Source organism: Netta rufina, assembly GCF_964035555.1.
Source record: "Netta rufina genome assembly, chromosome: 5".
In the NCBI taxonomy this organism is placed as follows: domain Eukaryota; kingdom Metazoa; phylum Chordata; class Aves; order Anseriformes; family Anatidae; genus Netta; species Netta rufina.
Window position 1 is genome coordinate 32,161,440 of NC_140128.1, and position 23,769 is coordinate 32,185,208.

Consider the following 23,769-nt stretch of genomic DNA (forward strand, 5'->3'; position numbering starts at 1 on the left):
TAGTTGTTTGTGTTGCTTGTTATTTCTCTTCAGCTGCTTGACTGTCCTCGGTTGATTGACACCATTGTCAGGGAATTTATCCCTACTCAGTGGGATCCTCATGTGGCTGAACCGGGGTGTTTACTCACCAGTCTCCATGGAGTTGCTTGCTCCGCTGCTATGAAGTTCATCAGAGTATTGGCATCTGGAGGCAGAAATGCAACAGCTAGGCTGGTGAGTGATTCTTACAAGAGCTTTTCTGATGGCAGCTGCTGTTGTTCTCTGTGCCTTGCTTCTTAAGTAAAGATAGACAATTCATTGGAGGTGACTGAGCTGAAGGTCTTGATTCAGGCCTGATGAATAAATGTGAAACTGGGAGAGATTGTGTCAGGATTCCTGTCGCAGTCCCACTCTGTGGTAAAGAGAAGCAGTAGGGCCACTAAGTTGGTTAGGGAATTGAAGCATCTGATATACAGGGAACAGCTGAGAGCGCTGTAATTGTTTAGGATTGGCAAGAAAAAGTTCAGGTTGTAGTATGTTTTGTCATTGTGTGTGATGTTTTACATGGGAGGGACCAAGGAAAACGGAGCAAAACTCTTACCCTTTCAGTGGATATACTGATGAGTAGCAATGAGCACAAGTTGAAATAAGGGCATTCCAGATAAACATAAGATTTTTTTTCTACCGTGGAGGTGGTCAAACACTTGAATGAGTTGCCCAGAGAGGCTGTGGACTTCCTATCCTTGAAGAAATACAAAACTCTACTGGACCCAGCTCTGAACAACCTTCTCAAGCTGACTCTGCTCTAAGCAGGGAGGACTGGACTAGGCAATTGACAGAAGCTCTTTCTGACCAACAACTAATCTGTGGCTCTATGAGCCTATGAATATACACTTGCCTATGGTTAAAGCACAGCGTAGCTCTTAACAGCACCATCTCTGCTCCTTTGGATTTGTTCTGCCAGTTGCAGGCAAACCTTAGAAATCTTGGAAGACAGAGTGTGAGCTGGAATAAAGAAGCTGAAATAATCATTGTGAAGAAGGTGCATGTGTATGTTTGGAAGGAGTTGCTGACAGTGTTGCAATCATGCTATCTTCTGTTACGTGCCAGTAGAGGAGCTGTCTCAAGCTTGTATCTACTTTTTTGTTCTGTGTAGTGCAGCTGTGCAAAACCAAATAGCACAGCTGAGTGATGCTGATCGATAGCAGATGCTTAGAGCACACGTTGGCACGTAGTGCTCTGTCCTCTCCCGTGTCCTGGCAGCTTAGGACTTCATAAGCCAGAGATCTAATTTGTATCCTTGTCTTTTACGGCCCTGTTTGAACTTTTCCTGCCATGAATTTCTCTTAATAACTCTGAGGTAATTTATCAGTATTTCCAACCCCTCTTAGCTACTTCTGGATGGGTTTTCCACTTCAGAGATAATTGTGTTCACTCATATAGGTCATCACACTAGTGCTATAAATACACAAGATCTACCCAGCGCGACACACATTACAGAGCAATGAGCACCTCTTAGGGTTGTTAGTTCAGTATTTTTAATAGCATCTAATAAATTACCATACAGGAAATTGCTAGCATCAGCACGAGAGTACTAATTTGTGCTACAAGATATATAGAATAATATGCTGATAACAGATAGTGGGATATTTAAGGGCTGCAGGTGGTGGTAGGAACATAATAGAAAATCTCTAAATTTTACTCTTCCGTGCTTTGTGTACTCCAGCTGTTTCAAGGTATGCAAAAAATGCTTACAAGGTTCCTACTACTCAGGCTTTGGTTCTGTTGTGCTCCTGTATGTCTCACTGCATGCACTTGAACATGGGAATTGAAGGTAATCAAAACCCAAATCAATACTGTCAATGTAGGAATTTATTTTACCGAGCAACAAAATTCTTCCATCTTCCTCCTCTGAAAGTAAATATAACTTTGCCCTCTGTTCTGTAGGAGGGGTGTCAAAATTCATAGTTTGATTCATCAGCTCCTTTGCTTTCCTACTGGTGTGCAGTGATTTCCCTACAAGATGGCTCTAAAGCATTTGAATTTTAAATTATCTATAATATGTCATTGTGTTGTGAAAAAGACATTGTCAACTCATTTGTTTAGACAGAGCACACACAAGCTTTTGTATGTGTGGGAGAAGGAAAGAGAAGCTCTTTTTTATGGTTAAGCAAAAATACCCAGTTGTTGGGGAGGATAAAAATTATTTCTAGAGAACTTCAGATGAGTCACATCATGTTTAATTCAGTACTAAAATAACCTGAGAACATTTTCAAGGCACCAAAATTCCATAATTGTATAAAAGTAATAGGCAGGAAGGTACCCTTTTCATGAAATAAACAGAATCATAGAAAGATTCAGGTTGTACGACCTCTGAAAGCCATTAAGTGTGACCTTCTAAGAAAAATGTAAGCATCTATTCAGTGTTTTTGTATACAGTGTCTTCATAAGATAAATCTCTGTGTAATCTTGACTAATAGAGTTCTGCTTATGACTAGTTAAAGAAGGATAATTATATATTCTAAAAGTCAATTGAAAGCTGCAGAGAGCATCTAAAACAAGAGTGTGTGTGGGCTAGACAAACCTCCGCCAGGAGTGATTTAAGTGTGCTTGATCTGTGTAAGGAGCAGATTAGGTAATACCTAGACATCCCTCCCAGGAATACTTCTATCTTAATAGCCATTAACCATTTGTTGACTCTTTGTAATACGCTCCCTAAGATTACAGATGCTAAAGACAGATTTGAACAGTGTGAAGGGAGCTTAGAATAGTTCAATGCACCAACAAAGCTACAGGTTTCACTGCAGCTTAATGAGTGTCATGATGCATGAGAGTGAAGCCTCTTATTCCTTTGTCATTTTTGTTCTTTTTCCTGTTTTTTATTTGTTTTCAGCTTAACAAGTTTGAAATGAAGAGCCGATTAATTCGATTTATAGCTGAAGATCCACAGGATCTGCTTCTGCCAAAGGAAGAAGCCATCAGGCTAAGCACTGAAGCCTTCCGGCTGTGGGCTGTGGCTGCTGGCTATGGTCAGGCCTGTGATATCTACAGGTACAGTCCAAAGCTGGAGGAATGGGAACAGTGGGGTGGAGGTCACAAAAGGAAATGGACATCCTGTTCCAGAGGGAGTGAATTTGGGATCTCTAGGATCACTTGCTACTTCCTTCAATGGAGTTTTACCTCCCTTTCTTTGGTCTCCTGCAGTAAAACTCAATTTCTAAAGCTATTCATACTATTTTCTTATATTTTTCTTTCTCTCCCTTATCTCCCACATTTAATCATTGGTAATCTCTTACTTCTCTGTACTGTGGGAGGGCACCTGAACTTTTTAGGGCTACATCTTTTTTGCCCTGGCAGGCATGAATAATCTGTGTTTGCATAACATCAAGACACAGTGGGTGCAGCACACCCAGCATTGAATCTGATGAGCTAAGGGCAATGTGAGCAGCAGTCACCAGCATGCATGCTAAGTGAAGCAGACTAATGCCAGCAAACTGCAGTCTGCGTTGACTCTCAGTTCAGTATAAAATTAAAGTTCTTGTACTTGACCTTCAAGGTCTGCACTGAGGTAAGTCTGACCTATCTCAAGCATTGAATCTTCTTCATGTAACTACACTGACTTGAAACCACAGATAAGCCTGTGGAGTCACCCTGAAGAGGAGTAAAGAGGAGGCCAGGAGTAAGTGTCAGAAGGGAGGTTCTGTCTTTGCAACAGCATTTTATGTTCTCCAGCCCCGTCATCTGTCTTGGTTAATAGAAAAAAAAATGTATATAATTTTTAACATGGTAAATAATGCTGAGGAAAGAGAAGCAGCAGAAGATTCCTTAAATTTGCATGATTATAACCAAAGACACTTTGAACATTTGAGAACTAGAGAAACAAGAATAAAATAACATTTTTCAAGAGTTGCTCGCAATGCTTGGAGGCAGGGTAGGTTCCATTCAGTCGAGTTGGGAATGACAGAAGTCCTTCTCTGTCACCTTTTTCCCATGTCTGTTTATTTTTATCATGTTGGTGGTGTTTGTTCTCATCATCTCATTTTAGCAATCCTTATAAACTTGTGATGGGAGGGTGCATAGAAGATAGAGCTGGGAGCTTCCTATGGCATGCAAAGAAAGTTCAAGAAGCAATGGGCACAAATTGAAATACAAGGAATTTTATTTCTCAGTAGGAAAAAGTTTTCTTATACTTTTAAGGTGTTCACACTGGAACAGATTGCTCAAAAACATTGTGGATTCTGCATCCTTGAAAATACTCAAAACCCAGCTACGCATGTTCCTAGGCAAACTTGCTTGAACAGGGAGTTTGACAGTAGATGATCTGTAGATATCCATTCCAATATCATTTATTCTGTGATTCTTCCTAGGGATCTCTACCCTGTGCTGGTGAGGATACTTCAGTCCCTGCCTGAATTGCTCAGCTCTTGCCGTGAGAAGAACCCAGTGCGTGAGTTGTCTGTCCAGCGAGCTACAGCAGTGATTACTCTGCTGATGCACGTGACACAAACAGCAGGCTGCACGGTGGAGCTGCAGGCCAAGCTGAGCAGGTAGCCCCTCTGTCACAAGTGCCGTTTGTCTGAGCAGTTGGTGTCCTGTATTACTTCTCTTTGGTTAGGAGACCTGGCTGTTCACTTCTGTTTCTTTGTTTTGGGGTGGTGTATCATCCCACGTGTGAATCCCGTCATGCCAGAGTGTGTTCCCTTTGACGTGAGGTCAGAAGGGGGTATCTAGATTGGTAGACAGCTGGATGCCTGCTAGCCTGAGGAGAGGGAGGAGTAAAGATGTGCATTTAGCAGTGGGTTACAAGGGTGGTGTTAGCAAAATGCACTGCTGAATTGAGCTAGGAAACTCCTATAACTTAACCTTTGGGAAAAAGAAAAACCTCTGAGGTTTGGAGGAAAGAACCTCTCTGCAGAGACCGAGGTGGGTCAGAATAGAGAGAAGTTGGCAGTGGATTTGGTTTTGGTATATGTCAAAGCAGTAGAAGTTGCTGAAGACACAAGTACATTTTCTGGTCCAAAGCAAGAAACGCTGGACTATTTTAACCAAAGCTGGATACTGGGGTAACATGTCCAGTAAATCTAGAGCATAATTTAAGGACAAAATATTACAGATGAAGAAACTTTTGCTATAGTTAGTAGATTCTGCATTTGACCTTTCTGCCTAGAGTGGTTTGGTTTGGTCTGCGGGAATGTGCAAATACGTTTTTCCTCTAGTGGTTGTCATTAGGCTTCTGTTTTCTGGGCTACATGGAACTGGAAATCTTACTATGATGTTTTGATCAAATAATTTATGATTTATGATCAAATGATGTTTTGGAGAGAATTGTTTTTTGAGAGATTTTCACTATCCTGTCATTATTCTGTTGTGTTTCAGCAATAGTTCAGAAGGTAGTGATCAGATTCCGCCTCCTCCAGTAGCATGGAATCAAGTGTCGGGCTTACACCCTTTCATTGAAACCGGTCTGAAAAAAATCCTGCAGGAGATATCCCAGACAGAAATTTGGCAAACTCTCCAGCCTCTGACCACAACTTATATGATCTACCTGGGAGTTTATTACAGGGCTTGCAGCCAACAGGTAAGGCCTGAAATATATAGGCTGTCTTTTAATCTCACCAGCATCAGTTTGTATATTGCCACTAAAAACCTAAAAAAAAGAAAGAAAGGCATTGAAGAACATTAAATGAGGACTGGATTTTGTTTACCACACCTCATATCTAGAGTGGGTGGCATTTAGGGTCAAATGAATTTGCTGATCCTTCAGATTAACAATGCAAAATATCACTGTTGTCATTTCTTCCTTTGGGCTTGGAGTCTCAATCAAAGTATGTGGTCATACTCTGACTGTTTAGATTTACTGCAGAAAACCATAGCATACAGCAAATATGACCTAATATAGTTTGGCAGTCCTTTCTTTTTGTGGGCTAAATTAAGCTGAATGTTTTTGCATTTGTTATGGTCTGAGAGCTTACATGTGGACAGTTACTGCAATAACCTGGTTGGAAGATTGAGCGCTGAGGATCATACCGTATGAACTTTGGATAAGAGGCAATAAAGATAAATTTATTTGCTGCCCCACTGACATTCTAAGTCAAATTTTGTAACCCAGTCACTGTATGTGACCGTCTTCTAAACTGAGTTTTCTGAAAGTTATACATCAAAGGTTATACATCAGTGTGTTGTTTTATGCTTATCTTAAAGCTATCTCAAAGATTCATGTTCTGAAGATAAGTGCAAGTTTTTTCTTTACTGCCCAACTGATGTGCACAGGTTCTGACCTGGGAGAGCTGTCTTCAAGGTGTGGGGATAATTTAATGCCCATAGTTATCCAGACATCTGCAACTCTTCTGAAATTTGCCCCAAACAATTGAATTTGCTTGCCATGGCTGGTGTGGAAACTGCTAGGGTCTTTAAAAGCTATCTTCAATGCCCCAAAGGTCATTCGCACCTTTCACCTGCTGTCGTTAGGTTATGAGTGTTAGGGAACCAGGATGACTATTTAAAGAGATTAGTATTCCTTTTTAACCTTAATAGATATACCAGAAGAGTCGATGCCTAAATAATTCTTAGATCTTTGAACTATACCATAAGAATTTTTATTTCCATTAAAAAAAAAAATGTAATCATCCATCTGTGTTTAGCTGGTCTGATTTGAAAAATCAAACATGCTACATACAATTTATTTTTATTTTTAATGGGCTAGGGAAAAAAAATCAACCTGTATGGTAACTAGACTCGTGAATATTGGGACCTCAGAATATTTTTGTTAGACTACTAAGAACTGAGGTTAACATTTTCATTTAGGTTTTGCTGACTGGTTTCTGGAGGGAGTTTTCACCTAGGGAAAATCAGATTTTGTTATGGAAATTAGTATCTCTGTATCCTAAAGCAGCATACTAATGAAGGGAAAGTAGAGTAAAAAATTGCCAGCAAGTTCCTTCAACCTGGAATATTGCTTACTAGGGTCAGAAGAATTCGGATGGTTCTCTAAAAGCCACAGATTCTCCCCTGTGCAGTGTTCATCCACAGCCATGTCTTGATGGGTAGGTCAAATGTACTTTATACAGTTGATTTTTTTTCAAGACCCTCATGATGCCACTCTGCTTTCTCAAGGTAGTTCTGATCACCTTTGTGTTTTCTTCAAGTTAAATGGGAAGATCAGCACATAGATAGTATGGGGAGGGTGGGGTTAGCCACTTAGGGCAAGTTTTCATTTAGGAAATCTCACTCCCTTACTTCCAGCTAAATAAGAATTCTCTATGATGCATTTAATACTTGAGTACTGAGGACACCTTGAGGTGCCAGCTCTCGGCTTCCACACCTTGAGTGGTGAGGCCAGCTCTAACCTGTAGCAGTACCAGTATGTAGATGATAACTTGTCTCAAAGAGGTAATTAACAAAAGAAAGAGAAGTTAAATCAGCCTGTCTTTTTCTGCTTTCTCCTGTTTTCCCATGTTTTATGCAGCCATCAGTCAATCCAATTGACTGCTTAGAAGAACTGGAACGTTTGACGTCTGAGGTGCTACAGCCCCTTCTCAGCCAGCCAGCCATACACAGCATGTGGGATTTACTCAGGTAAAATCATTCCATTGCTAAGAAACAGTTGCCTGAAGCTAAGGGAGTCTCATTGCTATACTATGTAAGGGAGCCCTTTGTACTGCGTGGTCAGGAATGGACAAAGCTCAGTGGTTCAGGGACTGAGAATCCACTCACAGCAAAGAAATTCTCTAACGTTGGCCTAGAATATATAAAAGCACAGTTCTGCTTCAAATATTTCCCCCCCTCCCATTTATTTACCCTGTACCTAAGTGCCCTGTGTGCCCAACTGACAGTTGGGTGAATTAGAGTGTAGTAGGGCTGTGTCTACTACACCCTGCTCTGTCCTCTCTGCTCATACCAAAAAGCAGGATGGCTACAGAGGTTCTCTAGTTCTTCCTTGCTTACTGGCACTGCTGCAGTGCCTGCATCTCTACCCTTCATGTAGCTGTTTTATATTAATTCCAAATCAGTGGTAGTCACTCTTGGCTTTGATTCTTCTTTGGTTTCCCTGATTTAAAAACAACAAGAAAATAACATCAGTTTGAGTCCCTCTTATGTTGGTGGGGGAGTACATGTGCAGTTCACACGCTCTATATGATGCTTCTTTTATAAAATAATTCAAGCTCCTGCAGAGTTCCACAGGGGACTTGAAAGCCCCTGCAGGAAAGTGAAAGGCCAGATGACAAACTGTCCTTTCAGACATTTGGGTAACGTGACTTTTCTCGTGGGCTCTGGGGACTCTTGAGCGCTGCAGATATTCTGTCTTTCTGCTGTAGAGGGAGCCTCGCTACCAGCCTGTGAATCAATCCTTTGAGGAGGGGGAACCTGAAAGGTTCCACTTGTAGCCAGGGAAACATCTAGTTGCTTCTAACAATGTCTGATGTGAGGGGCACTTGAAATTTTTGGTTTTAAGTGGCATTTGAATGGTCACCAAACTGTCTGGCCCATGTTCTTTCATGATTGAAAAATCGGAAGCTTCTAGCACCAAAGAGTCCAACACAAGGGGCAGCATTTTTGCAATGTCAGTTTTAGATATAAGATGGCTTTTTGGCTTTGCCTGACGGTTTATTTTTGAATGTCCCAAATGTGTGGGCAGCCTTATTAGTCTGGCTTACGTCCTTGTGGGGAAATGTGTATTTTATATATATATTTTATATATATATACACATATATATATACACACACATATATATATACACACACATATATATAAGTATATATATATTTATAAATTTATATATTTATAAATTTGTATTTCATATTTTATAAATTTATATTTTATTTAATTTATAAATAAATAAATATATATATATAATATATATATTTTTTTAAACCAAGGGTCCAATGCTTTCAAATGTTTGAAATCAGAGATATATCAGTGCATCAATATTTCTGTACATCATGTACTATTCAACTGAAGATAAGAATTAAAGATGTGTGCTTTTGATCTGATCTCTCTCTCGTTCTTTGTTCACACAGGCCATGTTCTGCTTTGTGCAATCCTCTGTCCTGTTCCCCGGGACCTGAATCTGTGTTGAGCATCATATCTTTGAGCTGTACTGGAGGCAAACCTCCTTTGAACCTAGTTGGTTCCAAGTCCCCTTTCCCCTTCCTCACTGCCCTCCTGTTTCTCATCAATAGCATCACTCACATTCATAAAGGGCTGATCAGCAAGGTGAGAATAGACTTCTTGGCTATAAATTGTGTGTGAATGGTAGTATACTTGGGAGGGAGGTTAGTGTTTGTGTATTCCCAGGCTTAAGAATGATGTTACTAAGATGATTAAAATAGAATTGTTGTATATTTTTAATTTAAAAGTATCAAAGTACTATAGAGAGAAATACCCCCATTTTCAGAATGGGTGAAACAAGCATCTGAAAAATATCCTGCCTTTGAACTCAAATATCCAATTGACACTGGGAAGCTGGGATTATAAAGCAAGTGTCAAATGACAAGGAGGCTTAAAGGATGGATTTATGAAGAATACTTAGAAGGGTTTAGGAACTGTTGTTTGGCTAAACAGAATAATTGAGCCTCAGAGGAGGGAAAAGAGGTGGTTGAAGGATATAGAACAAAGGAAAATGGAATAAAAATAAATGAGAGGATGAAAGCTACAGTGGCTGGAAAGGTTTCTTCCCACTTCTTGTTGCCCTGAGTTGTTAGAATAAGAGTGAGTCATGGAAGAGTGCTAACTCTGAAGAGGAATGGCAGCGTCTTAGGGAGATGGAGTACCTAGCATAAGCTTTCTCAGAGCTTTCCTCTGTGATCTTATGTTTAATTAGCTGATCGGTTACTAATAGCAGTATATTGCTAGGTGAGAGAAAAACCTTTTAAGTTGCTGACTTAAAGTCAGCGGTTAAGGTTCCTGGCTTACAAAGCAAAATGGAAAATGTAGGCAGTAACTATTGGTTACCTGAGGTCAGGGGTGGTCATGATGGATGCAGGTGAGCCCCAAGGCAGAAAGGTGGTTATCAGCCCATTTCTAAATGTCTCTCTTGCAGTAGCCAACAGGAGTTCTTATGGGAGAAAGCAAGGGGGGGTAGGCTTCAGAGAGGACTGTTTTACTTTCCTCCATGCATGGACTGTATTAGTAGTATCTGTCTCTGCTTCTGATTCCGTTATAGTACAGCTCTGTGCTGAGCTTTGGAGGCCTGAAGGATTATCTGCACCAAAGCTGGCAGACTGGACCTCCCTCTGTAACTCCCTCATCTGCGTGGATGCTGCGCCATGAATATCATCTGCAGTACTTTGTGTTGGCGTTGGCTAAGAGAATGGTATTCTGCTGGTCCTTTCATTTCTTTCACCCCAGGAATTGACTTCACCTCGGTTTCTGTAACTCAGTGTGTCAGACTGGCAACTGGCCTTTGCATCACAGTTCTTTCACATAGCTGGCTTAGGTGTGGTGACTCTTCTGCTGTCTTGACTGTTCTGCCCCATTAGCAAAGAGTATCTTCACTTTACAGTTGCTGATGTGGGGATTTAGATCCAAAACACTTTGGATGGCAAAATTAAATTTTTGGCCGTCCTTGGGCTAGAGGGAGAACAACTTCTTTAACAGCACACTTGAAAACTGTGTCTGCCTTTCTAGGGCAGTAAGGGGAAGCAGAAAAATGTCCATATGAATGCTGATGGTGCTCATGGTGCCTCAGTTTCTAATTTTCCAGCTGCCTCAGCTGCCCCCATCCTTGTTGATTGCCCTGATGACAAATGCTACAGTGTTTTTACCTGGTGTTTTGTTTCCATACAGGCGGGCACTTGTCCAGATTACAGGCAGCATGCCTCGCTCCATCACTGTGTCGCCCTGGCATTGCTAAGCCGTCTGTTACCAGGGAGCGAGCATCTGGCTTACGAAGTCCTACTGGATCTTGCCTTTAATCCAGAGTTTCTTCCGTAAGCTTTGCATTTTTTGTCCTTCTTTCTGTAATCTGGTACGTGGGAAGATTTGGGAAAGATTAAAAAAGCAGAGGTTGGCACTGGCATTTGGTTATAATTTTTTGCCTTTAATAGGGCTTGTATTCAAACTGTAGATACTCATTGACATATTCTTGAGAATATGACTTGACTTGAGTCATGGAGCTTTCCAGTCAGACCAACAGCGTGGCTGCAGATTTCTTTCCAGCGTAGCCATGCAGAGAAATATGACCGCTTTCTTTTGATCTCCTCTGTGGCCGGAGTCCTGTGATTCATGGTAGAATTGATTTTCAGTAAGGTCCAGCATCTACTGTGCTGAGAGTAGTGAGCATACGAAACACATTGCAACCTGACCTACTCTGAAAAGCTCACTAAGTCTTTCTCTAACCCTTACTATACAATTCCTTACATAAACTTTTGCTGATTTGACAATGATGAAGTACTTGTACTGGAAGAAATCTTGAGCATCTCAAATATAAAGCCTTCATGTCTAGCCAAGATGGCAGCAGTTTTAGTTCATCCCAGTCACTTTGAAACGTGCCATGGTGCTTCAGTATAGGAGGTTGGACAAATACACTGCAAAGAGATACCATACTTCTCCAGAAAAGTTGCCTTTCAAAAGGAAAGCTTTTTTAAATTGTATTTTCTTGCAAATATCTGCTATAGAGGCACTGTTTTGCAAGAATTTGACAAGTAATCAGAGACAATGGTCAGTCTCTGATCTGAAATCATGGCAAATGGGTTTGACAGCACCCCTCCCTCCATTTCAATTTACCAGTCTGTATAGTTGCAACTGCAAGCAGCAAAGCTACTGTAGTGAGAATTGTCTTACTGATTCATCCTCCAAACCAGAGTGCAGACGTTGTGCAGAGATTTTTAATGCAATACCTTCATGTTTCTAGCTCCAGATATAGTTCTGTGAATTTCCTGTAGATATCAAGGTAGCTTATGCTTTACAGGCACACAGTATTATTATAACTGAATGCTGCAGAAAGTTTTGCAACTGCTGTGTGTACTACTAATCTTCCTGATCCAGGGAGGTCATAGAGATGAATTTTTGTGTTGCTCATTTTTTGGCAGTTGGCATGTGTGGTGCTTTTTGTTTGTTTAATTTTAACTGATGTTTATTTCTGTCTTACAGTGAAGGGAAAACTGGAGGGCCAGAAGCAGCTGACTTTTCTGATATCCTGCATCTGGGTACCAGTGCCAAACTGGCACAGCCTGGCTCTGCAGCAGCAGCATCTTCAAAGCCTACACGTGGTGCCCTGCTGAAAGAATCATACCAGAATCTGCCTGTCATCCGCTCCTGCTACCTCTCTCATTTTGTTCACTTGCAGCCTGCCCTTGTGCATTCCCAAGCATCCTACGAAGGACGAAATTACCTCATCCAATCAATGCTGCTTCCTGAGGTCAAAGGGCCCATCCTGCCTTCAGACTGGCCTTTCTTTCCACTTATCAGCCTCTACAACAAAGTGACTAATGCGGAGACGCGGGGGGCTGTGCTGAACTCTCTCCCACTTGATCTAGTCAACACTGTGACCTGGAACCTTCAGTGGGTCTTGTTGCTGGAAACCTGGCGTGCTAAAACCCTTCAGAGCATCCCTACTGCTGCCAAACTTGCACGACTTATGTGTGTCTTCCTCACAGGTGGTGACCTCTTTCTAGAAGCACCGATCCACTGCTACACAGCTGCCCTTCTCTCTATCTACTGCCAGCCCAAGGCGCTAGACTCCCTAAACTTGGATGCTCCGCTCCCTGGTTTGGCTTCCTTCCACGATCTCTATATAAGTTTGCTGGAACAGTTTGAAGGCGTCTCCTTTGGAGATCCACTCTTTGGAGTCTTTGTTCTTCTACCTCTGCAGAAGCGTTTCAATGTTCATCTGCGTCTCTCTGTTTTTGGGGAGCACACAAGCATCCTGCGGGCACTGGGAGTGCCGCTCCAGCAGGTAATCCTGGCTTAGTAGTTACCTGTCACTGCACGTTTCTGAGATACTGGGCTCTTGCATGTTTCTTCAACCTTGATTTGGGCATCCTCCCAGCACTCCCTCTTCTTCCTCATCCCTCAGCATCCAGTAGAATAGTAATGCTTTCTGTCCTGTGCTCTGCTTGGTCTAGTGATTGAGAAGCTCCTCATTTGTGGCCTCTATGTATCAAGGGCTATTCTGCACCCAATGTTCTTCTGACATACATTACCTTTCCCTTAAGTCTGGTGAGAACCTTCTCCTGTGCAGTGCATGGGCAAACACTTGTTTTTTCCTCTCATACTGTGTTTCCACAATTGGTTATACTGGAGTTGTGCTTTACTGGGTCGCTCACTGAGAAAGTTTGACCTGCCAAGTGCAGGACTGCACTTCTTTTGAATGAGCAGAGCATAAGGCAAGGAATTTCTCTTTAAATTTTATGTCTCTTGCAAAATAATAGTTGACACCTGATTTTGCCTAAAGTTTGTTAATACAAAAACAATGTTTCAAAAAAAATATATTCAAGCAACTGTGAACCAGCAGTTTACATGAGATCAATGCTTTGCATCACTTGGTTGCGATACCTTTGTTCTGGATATAGTAGCCCTGCAGCCAGCTTTTCTATATCATTATGGCCAGATGAGCCTTTTGTTTCTTAAGCCGAGTAAGCCAAGATACTCTGGCTTGCTTCTTATCATAAAGCTCTCTTGTTGCTTGAAAACAAATTGTGCATTGGAAAATCTGAGCAAAATCATTTGGGGGGGAGGTGTGTTTTCCCTTTCTTTTGTCTTAATGTAAGTTAAATATACCCTAGCGGGCAGGGCAGTAAAAATTTTAGTAGTACAGTCTTCGTAGCCAAAGACTGAAGTTTGGCATAGATTCTATGTTGTCACTGCAGACTTATTGAGTGTAGTCAATGATTGTCTTCAAGTCTTGCAAAGAAGATGCTTCAAAGTGAAATACATAACGCTGGTTCTAGAAAACGTCTGTAAAAACGGAGAAGAACAAAATTTGGATTTCTGGAGAACAGAGAAGCAAACAGAACAAAGTTGTTATTAAAAGCTTTTATGACCTGTTTTTCAAAGCTAGAAGGTGAAGTCAAAATGCTGGAAACTTCATTTAATAGCAATGGTAACTCTGGCATAAATACCTGCTTTCCTTTTCTCACTAAATGCATAGGTCAGTGTAAGCCTCTCTGATGCATTAGCAGGAGATGCTGCTGAAAGCACTTTGTCTCCTCACTTTGAAACACCTCTTCTTACCTGTGCCCAAAAGCAACTATAGTCACTTGACCAGTAAAACACTTCTTCATAAAGATGAAGAGGTCTTGAGGGCACTTTGACAAAGGCACATCACATTAGTCAGTGTGGGTGGCAACAGGTCTGCTCCAACTGGGAGCTGTGCCACTGAGGTGCATTGTGTTACACGGGAGTGTGCACCAAAACAACTGGGGAAGGGGACACTAAAATCCTGAACTTCCCCTCACTACTTAGATCCCGACACACAAAGTAATGTTGCTTTTGGGTGATTTTCTTGCAGTTTCCCGTGCCTCTTGAGCGATACACTTCCCCTCCTGAGGATAACCTGAACCTCCTGCGACTCTACTTCCGAACGCTGGTCACTGGCTCACTGCGCCACACCTGGTGCCCTGTTCTTTATGTGGTGGCTGTGGCTCACGTGAACAGCTTTATTTTCTCACAGGATAGTACAACACAGGTAGGTAATGAATGGCAGAGCCTCAGGGCTAGAAGCTTTGGGTTTTGCACCTGCTCTTCCCAAGAGTCCATTGTGGCTTGTTGGTGAATCACTGACCCAGAGCTTGAAAACAAAGATTGTAAGCACATGTTGAGGACTGTGCAGCTATTTGAGGTCTGAAGGTTGGAATCCACATAGGAGAGAGCAGATGATAACCATTATTCATTATAAAATAAGAAACTTGTACTAATGGCAGCCAATCCTATATAAACCTTTAAAGTCAGGAACTGCGGGCTATTGTACAGAAGGAAAGAATGAAGCACAAATGATGGAGCTGATTAGCTCCATAGCCTGTAATAGACTTAGCCTCTGTTCGGGCAATCTTAAGGTGTCATAGAATCATAGAAGGGTTTGGTTAGGAAGGGACCTTAAAGATCATCCAGTTTCAAACCCCCTGCCGTGGGCAGGGAAGCCCCAGCCAACGTGGCCTTGAACACTTCAAGGGATGGGGCATCCTGCTTCAGTGCCTCACCACCTTTTGAGTGAAGAATTTGTTCCTTATATCTAATCTATATCTACCCTCTATCAGTTTAAAGCCATTACCACTTATTCTATCAATACATGTCAGATGGGCTTCAGGTCAGGGGAAGGAGGAAAAGGAGAGGGATCCAAGCAATTGCCACCTCAAGGCTTTTCTGATGGAACAAGCTGCTCTTTGGACCATCATCATAATAAGCAGAGCATTCTTCTAGAGTGCTGCGTGGCCTGTGGGCAAAGCTAGTGTTGTACCGTATTAATTTAAGTATGTGTTTTGTTCTTAGGAGGCTGATGCTGCTCGAAAAAGCATGCTGCGAAAGACTTGGCTCTTGGTGGATGAGGTAGGGTCCGTAAGGATCAGCGTGTGGTACTGGGGCTTGAGTTTTTCAGGTGTGGTACTCTTACAGACTTAAATTTGTGTTTGAAGTCTGAAATTTGCTTTTGTCTACATTGCTAACTTGAGAATGAGAGATTAGCAGAAGGATTTTAACATGCAGTGGCTATATGGAGTATTATGCAGTTCTTGTTATAATTGAACTCAGTGCACTGCAACACAGATAAATCTCCTGTACTGTATTTCTGAGCCTCTTGCTAGAGCAGTGTTTTATCTGGATAGTGAGGGGTGGTTGTAGCACAGCTGTGAACAGGCAGCCAGCAGGGACCTCCCTTAACTCTTAGTTGGATGCTTTCCCCACAAAAGAACAAAACAAATGTGAGGTGTCTGCTTTTCTGCTTTCCGTCCTGCCTTATCATAACAGATCTTGCCAAAGTCTATCACTTCTGTAACAGAGCTGAGTCGTTTGGCCCTTTATGTTTCGTGTCTAGGGTAAATTCTTAGTTCCCTCTCAAAACCCCATTTTGGCATCTGGCAAGAGATCATTGAGAGGGGTTGTTGAGGAGACAGTGGACTTTTGTTCAGAAGTGGAAAACTCATGCAAATCAAGAGAGTTTCTTGGAAGAAACTCACCTTTTACAGCTCTTCTGTTGAAGATGATGCAGTTAAATATGTTGGGCATGGTGGAGTTGTATTGTCTGGCAGGTTGCTATCTTGTGTTGGAGATAGGAATGATTAGATTCTTACTTTTAAGACATGCTTAATGATTGCGATTTCTTTCTTCAGACCCTGAAAAAGCACCTTCTCTACTACAGACTGCTGAATGCTGAGAGCCCTTTGGGATTTGACCTTTATGAGCAACTCCCTCCCATGCGACTGAAGTACCTGCAAACGGTGATACAGAAAGAAAACAAGGAGAACACACCAGTGCTAGTCTCATAGCAAAACACTTGTGGAAGAGGAGGGCTAAAGAGAAGAATAGAAGAGCTCAGTTTATGCTTCACTGATGAGACTACGCACAACTTAAACAGTTGCAGTGTCTTGCTTGGACACTCTCAGCGAAGTGAAGCACTGGTAGAATGCTCCCAGCCCTGCAGTACAATGCAAACCTCAAGATATGTCAATGTGTGTGTGGCCTCTCCATTATGAATGCTGGGGCATTTTTCCGCATTCTCTTTCAGGTTGTTCTGCTTCTTCCTGGAGGAGGTAGAAATGTGTCTAAGAGGCACTGGACTGTTGAATAAACTGAAAGAACTGAAAAAGCCATTTTGTTCATTCAGGCCGGAGATTGTGAATTTTCATGACGATGTCTGTCTTCCCCAGATCTTTCCCTTGGTTTTTTTTTATCCTGAGTTTTGAACGGTCCCTTTCCCCTACTGTCCCTGCAAATAAAATGACAGCGCAGCAGGGAAGAAGCTGATCCTGTGATCTTTTTTTTTTTTTTTTTTTTTTTTTTTATCTTTTCACATACGTTTTTTTCATATATAGGATCATATTCTGACCAGTCACAGATGCATGGAGCCGGATCTCTAAGAAACAATAGCTCCTAATGCAGTTGATATCTTACCTTGTCTGTCTTTTGGATAGTATCTAAACTGCTTTATTTTCTCCCTTATTTGTTTACATATATAACAAGATAAGAAATAATTTATTTGCAGTGAGAATGCTTGTCAGAAACTACTCCCCCTTAGAGAAAAAAAACGTATCTGCTTGTTTAAGTAGAACATGTATTGATTGTCTTCTGAGAAGAAGGGAATGTAATTTAAATTTTCAAGTAGTATTCCAAAGTTTAGACCTCATTTTAAAAATCTCTTATTTGATTCCCACTTCTACATCCAAATTCTATTTTGCAGCTGCCAACACATGAGCTACAAACGTAGTGTCCTAAAGTGTTCATCACAAATGCCAGGTCAAGCCTAGCATTTACCCTAAGTGTAGTCTCACTGAAGTGGATGTTTAATTTGTATCCAATAGTTTTTGTAGAACTACAGTCAGTCTGGCAGACTTCTGTTTCAATATTTTTTATGAATAAAACTTGATAAAGTTATTTCTTTTGCTTTGTTCTTATGAACAAATACCTCTGCGAGGTGCAGGGTGATGCCTAGCCTAGAGACATAAGACCCTTTCTACCTGTCAGAAAGTTTTCTAAGTCTACCAGCACCCCTAAGTTTCCAGAAGATACTGTCTCACCTTTTTTGTCCTCTTATTTCAGATAGGACATAGGTGGAACTGATGTTTCATTTTGATCTTTCTTTTTATTTTTTCCTATTGCAATTTTTGATCTGCAGCTGGGGGAAACTACAAAAGCAGAAAGTAGTCAACAGTCATTTTCCTTGTTGCTAATTATTTTAAAAGTACTTGATGAAAGTAAAAGTTTAATCAAAGGCATTCAAGTTTCTATTCTGTCTAGATGGTGAGAGTCCCAGCAGTTGTCTTTCAAGAACAATGAATGCATGGTAAAAGTTAAGAACTCCTAGCTGGCCATTTAAGAACTGCCTTCATCAAGGACTTCATCTTTTGCTTTTATGACCTACAAAAATTTTGTGTAATATAAAATTGAGTTTTTAAATGTATACAGAGTGTAAATAAATGTTTTGATAACTAGTGTATTTTTTTTTAACAATGAGAATGCTCTCTATTTAAATCTTTCTTGTCTTTGCATAGTTCTATGTGGAATTTATCAATACATTGGGAATGCCACATGCTGTGAGGTATGGTGGGCCAGTAACACAGGGTATCAAATGCTGTGTATACATGGCAAAGGTGCAGGGTGAGTATTGTGTGACTTGTGCCACAGCTAGGAATGCAGTAAAAAAACCTATCCACAGGCGATATCTGTAGGTGGTAAGAGAGGACGTAAATTTCATTTGTTTTGTGAAATCTGGGAAGGAAAGGATCAGGCTTTTGTCTCTTTCTGAAAAGCCCCCTTTGTTCCCAGATGCTTCTCAAGCAATTAATATATGCCCAGAATATACTTCCATCTTCTGGCATGGAGTTCTGCTGCAAGCAGCAGGAACAGAGGGAAGAAAAGGATCCCAAACAATTCTGTAGGCCATACTTGTGTGCAGAAATTTTACACGTGTTGTGCATCAGCTGTAAGCTCTCAAAACTTTGGCTGTGACTGAGACAGTACAGCAGTCCCAACCTTGAGATTTAGAAGGCTCTGGGCAACCTTGTTCCAGATTTCTCTGCAGAACACTAGAGGGCATTGCTTTATCTAGTTTATAAGCAAGCTTTCTCAGCTGCGATGCAATTGAGGGAAAAAAAACAAACAGAACTATAACAACAACAACAACAAAACCACCTTAAACCTAGTTTGGATTTTCTGCCTTTTTTTTTTTATTATTATTATTGAATATACTTTTGGAGGAAACATGGAGAATTCACTAAGTTTTACTTGATGTGTTGCTAAGAGTTATTCCTAGAAGAAACAGAGTGGATGTGTGACCCTTCTACCCTGTGAGTGATTTGAATTTGCTAGGTTGGGATCTGCATTTGGTGGTGTGTGTGGCCCATTTGTGCTGAACAAGAGCAGCTCCCAAAGGAGATACAAGCACCTTGGCAGCTGGCTCTACTCCACACAGGGGTAGGACTAAGTGGTGCAGGACAAAATAAAGAGGCAAGGAAGAAACCAAAATGAGACTAAAACCCCACTGTAAGAAGGCTACACTTGGTACCTTTACAACAGTAATATACACATGAAGCTTTGTGTGATTAATGCAGTTGCATCCCACTGTATTTATTGACTACTTTAGTTTGATGGGGGAATGTAAAAACCCATTTATTGGCTAATACCTTCTGTCTGGCTACTTCATATCAGGTAAACCCTGAACACCTTTTACTGACAAAGTCATGGACAGACAGAAGCCGTAAGGTGCAGATGTATAAATACACGACAGATCAGACACATTTCTGGTGTCAGACAGCAGCAAGGCAGCTTTTGCTCTTTCCTACTTGTACAACATTCTCCTTGCAGATCGCTGCAATGAGGTGGTGCCTCCAGCTCATAATCAAATTGGGGAGCAAAACATGTTTTCTTTTTGCTTACAGAAGCTCTCCGTTCACAGAGACAGTCCTCTGATTTTTCTTGTACAAATAACTTTATGACAATTTACCAGCCTTTGCCCTAGTTTTCAAAAACTTTTATTTTTCCTTTGAAGGGAGAACCCACACTGGAGACATCCCTTCAGCAAGCCCTGACTCCGAGCAGGTGTTTTGTGCAGGTTGTGAACAAACAAAGGACATTTTAGACCAAGCGACACCTGGCCCACATTTAGATAAAATTATTTTCTGCTGGAGTGTTATCAGCAGATTCTGGTGACACCTGTGGCTCCAGAGACCAGAACAGCATCTTTTATTTTGCCCATGAGCCCTGATAACCTCTGTGCCCACTTGAAACTCCTTCACAGGCCCCCTGTGGAGCAGCCAGCCCGGGAGGGCTGAGGGGGCTGTGCGGAATTTTCTAGAACTCCCTGAGGGGTGCCAGCTGCGCTGAGGGGAGGCAGCTGTGGCCGGGGCAGGTGACTGAAGGGGGGCACCTGGGCATGGCCCAGCAGCCCTCAGTGAGCTGTGGAAGGATCAGCGGCAGCCGTAGGAGGAAAGCAACAAGTTTCTTCAATTTTTATCCATTTTCTGTCACGTAAAGCGGCTGATGGGCTGTGGAGACTATAAACCAGGTCAGGAGTGCTGTAAATGTGCATTGTGTGGGTTGGTGTGTGCCTGCTGGGCAAGAAGGAGGCTAGCTGTGCCTTCTCACAGGGGCTGTGGGGGCTTTTGTCCTGCTGAGGTGATAAATGTGTTTTTGGGCTACCTGAGGTTGCCTGTACCCCTCAGGGGAAGGAGGAGAGGGAGGGCCTCGCTTCAGGGTGGTTTGTGAGGGGAGTGTGTGGCGGGGGCTCTGGCAGGCCCTGGGACCCTCTGGCATGAGAAGCCTGGTTCTAGCAGCTGTGGGGCATGGTGAACAGGTGAACATGGCATGTGGCTCAGCTTTTGGTTGCATTGTTCCTGGGCATCTCATGTTGAGCTGAGGCTGCGGATCCTCTGCTCTTTCTGGTGTTCATTTCCTCTCGTGCTCTCTGGCATCTTCTTTCCTGTCACGGTTTTCCTTTACCAGGCTTTCTTTCTCTCCCAATCTGTCTATTTTGAGTTTTCCTCATTGCTAATTGCAGCTTCTTTCTCATCTTTTCTCACTCTTTTGGCTGTCTGCAGAAACAGCCAGTAACTCAATAGTTTAACTGGAGAACTGAGATGCTGCCGCTGAGTTTCAGGTGAAAGCTCGCGGCTCCTCATCTAAAGGGCAGATGTCGATGAATAACGTGCACGATGTGCCTGTTTGGAAACCTTACAACACTGAAAGCTGTAACTTTACTTTTAAGATTTGGATTGACTGCTGCATAGAATGTGCAAATGCGCTGCGCCGTTTGGGTCTGATGTGTCGGATATTTGACAACACTCTAGCAATTAATCAATTGGATCTGTCTGCTGAAGGGAAAGCTGGAGCTTGTGTATCAAGTGACTTTTCTTCACCATTATCACTTCCACCACAGTAAGCTTTTACCTCAGAAAATCAATGAACACATCTCCAAAAACAATATTCTGGACTACTTGAGTGCATAGAGGCTTTTGTTAGCAGCTTCCCTCATTGTGTGCATTCAGGGTGGTTCTTTGATCTCCTCAGTGTACCACGGCATATGAGAGCTTTGAATTACCTTCAGGTACTGCTTGCCAGTAGTGAATTGTAGTTTCAGGGAGGGTTAGCTTGTGTCACACCATGAAGATACAATGACAGCCATGAGAGTGTGCCATGCAGCAACTGTCAAGATAAGTTGTTAGCATTCTACACAAAAAAGCAGCTTGCTGCTCCTGGCATCAATTTTTCTTTCAAATAGATTATCAAAAATAAATTTAGAGTGATACAAAAGTTTCTGTTAAAGCATCGTGCATCTCTCATCTCTGACATGCGTGTCAGCTCACTCACAAAATCGTAGTTGTGCTGCCACCCATAAGACGCCACAGATGGTGGCTCATTTTTGTTCCTCTTGGTACTGTCTTCTGGAAGATTGATCAGGTTTGGATTGATGAAGTTACTTGGGCAGGAGCTGCTAGTGCTCTCCTGCTGTCTGTCCAGTGCTAAAAGGAGTGGGAGGAAGGGAAATATAAGTATACTTTTTAGTGTGTTTCTCCTCCTTTTTTTTTTTTTAATTTATTTTATAGTGCTGTTATATGAACACTTAAAATATTCATGGAGGAGAGTGTGGGCATGCTTACCACACTTTTTTGCAATGAGCACTCTCATCAGCAAATTTTGCAGTCTCTGAAACTCGGACTTGGTGGTGGTGGATTTTTGATAAAAGTACAATTTGCAAGTTAAAAGTAGAATACAGAACTTGGGTATTTGTATTCTGCAGTGACTGGATAACTACTCCAGCTCCTTGGGAGTCAAGTGGTTTCATTGTCAGCGTGCACTGGTGCCCCAACAGCCCAGCATTATGTTGCTGGAAAGGTTAACGGGTGCACCCATATGCATTTTGCGGAGCTCCTCTAGAGTTAGCATGTAATTGTCAATATTTTCACAGGGATAATACGCTGATTGCTCACATGAGTCTCTTGTGCTACCAAGTTACTCTAGAGTTTAAGAAACTATTCTTAATTTTGTAACCTATCTTTTCCTTTGAACCAGCAGTCTTTGCTTACTCCTTTCTGTAAATATTTATTTTGGTCATAGCTATAGCAGATGGAAGAAAGAAGTAATAAGCCCTGTAGCTAGTATGGAATTCTTGGCGTACGTTTAAACAGAAAATACAAATTTATAGTCACATTAAACCCTTGTCTGGAACATTCTCCAGAATGCAGTTTCTGGTCCAAACTAGAGAGAGAATTTGATGCACCTTAGAAACACCAGTGTGGTGAGGTTAGGGTAATCTCTCATGATGTAGGAGATCCCTCTCAGAGCACCACAGCTACTGGGCTAACATTTTGATCTGATGCAAAATGTGTTTCCCAGTTAACTGATGTTTCCACCTTGTGGTCATGTTACATAGAACTTAAATGTGGCAGTGTCAAAAAGTCATGCCTAAAATCAAATTCCTGCTTTCTGGCTTGGCTCATCCTCATCTGAACATTTATGAGGAATTGATTGTTATAGGAACAAGGTGTTCAGAGTGTGATAAATGGAGGTAGTAATTCAGTTCAGTCTTTATTTTCAGGAAAACTAAATATTGATGCAGCAAATTGTACTAAATTGGTAACTGGAAAATATTTCCCCATTCTACTTACTGCATACTGTAAGGTAAACTTCACTGGTGCCTTTTTGGTTTGTCAGCTTTGCTCCCAGTGTGAGAAGATCGGGAATGAGTGAGCATGAGAGAGTCCTGCTGTGGGGGAAGCGATCTCCTGGCTGCAGTGGACAAAATTTTACTGGGAAGCTGTATGCATAAAAAGGCAAGTCACATGCTCTGCTTCTGTGTGTTCCTCAAAGAAGCAAGGTTCGGAATGAGGAACTGCTTGGTTTTGGATCCTTTTTAAAAAGTTGCGTTTGGCTTTTGTTTAGATAGTGAGACGGGTGTGGTAAATGGAAAGACCAGGAAAATTATAGCTTAGTAGGCTTTCTGGGTTAAGGAAACTTGGACATTCTGCTTTGGTTAGATGCATCCCTGAAATCATGTGCATATTAGTCGTGATCTTTCCCCAGGGAATCCATTCGTGGATTTTCATGGAAATGGAGTCGTGGCTTCTGTTTAGTAATGCCAAAGAATCATGAGGAGTGTTGTAAGTAACTGTAATTGTTCACTTCTTTGATGACGAACTTTCCTTTTCATCTAACTGCAGAATAACAATGTACTTGCCTTGGCAGACAGTTATGATAGGAGAGCTCAAGTCAAAGTCAGCCTTTGCTGTTAGCACCCAAAGGCACACCCTGGCCCAGGCATTCTTTTACGTGTGTGCAGGCAGGCTCATGTCAAGACACTGTTTCAAAGCTTAATCCTTCTGGTGACAGATGTGATTGTCTTCTTACACTTTATTAAAAGTAAAAATCCCATGCTTTTTTTACTGCACCTGCATTTCATGTCTTCTGTAGATCAGGCTGTGTGTGTTTTCAGGATTTCATTGCTGCTTTATTCCTCTAAGAGGTAATTACTGACTATATTGGGAGACTATCCATTCACTAAGTAGCCCAGTTGAAGCTTCTGTTATGTTTTTTTGTCTGCTCTCTCATTCACTCCTATGGATTTCCATATTTAACAAACTCCATGAAGTTTTGGGGCCCCCAGTGAGGCTAATTGTAAAGAAGTTTTGAAAGTAAGATGTGCTTAT

At 41.7% G+C, this 23,769-nt stretch overlaps 1 protein-coding gene across 1 annotated transcript in view; it reads left to right on the forward strand.

Annotated features, from left to right (window-relative positions):
• RPAP1 (RNA polymerase II associated protein 1) overlaps positions 1–18,022 on the forward strand; it is a gene marked incomplete at its 5' end in the record, with an annotated part of 37,454 nt that extends 19,432 nt beyond the window's left edge. Inside the window, 12 exons of the mRNA XM_084288357.1 lie at positions 34–213; positions 2,873–3,030; positions 4,347–4,526; positions 5,356–5,557; positions 7,445–7,554; positions 8,998–9,193; positions 10,143–10,292; positions 10,766–10,908; positions 12,071–12,875; positions 14,430–14,606; positions 15,407–15,463; positions 16,243–18,022. Coding sequence (XP_084144483.1) covers positions 34–213; positions 2,873–3,030; positions 4,347–4,526; positions 5,356–5,557; positions 7,445–7,554; positions 8,998–9,193; positions 10,143–10,292; positions 10,766–10,908; positions 12,071–12,875; positions 14,430–14,606; positions 15,407–15,463; positions 16,243–16,398 — 2,514 coding nt within the window. The 3' untranslated portion in view covers positions 16,399–18,022. The remainder of the gene's footprint in view (positions 1–33; positions 214–2,872; positions 3,031–4,346; positions 4,527–5,355; positions 5,558–7,444; positions 7,555–8,997; positions 9,194–10,142; positions 10,293–10,765; positions 10,909–12,070; positions 12,876–14,429; positions 14,607–15,406; positions 15,464–16,242) is intronic.
• Between the last annotated feature and the right edge of the window lie 5,747 nt (positions 18,023–23,769).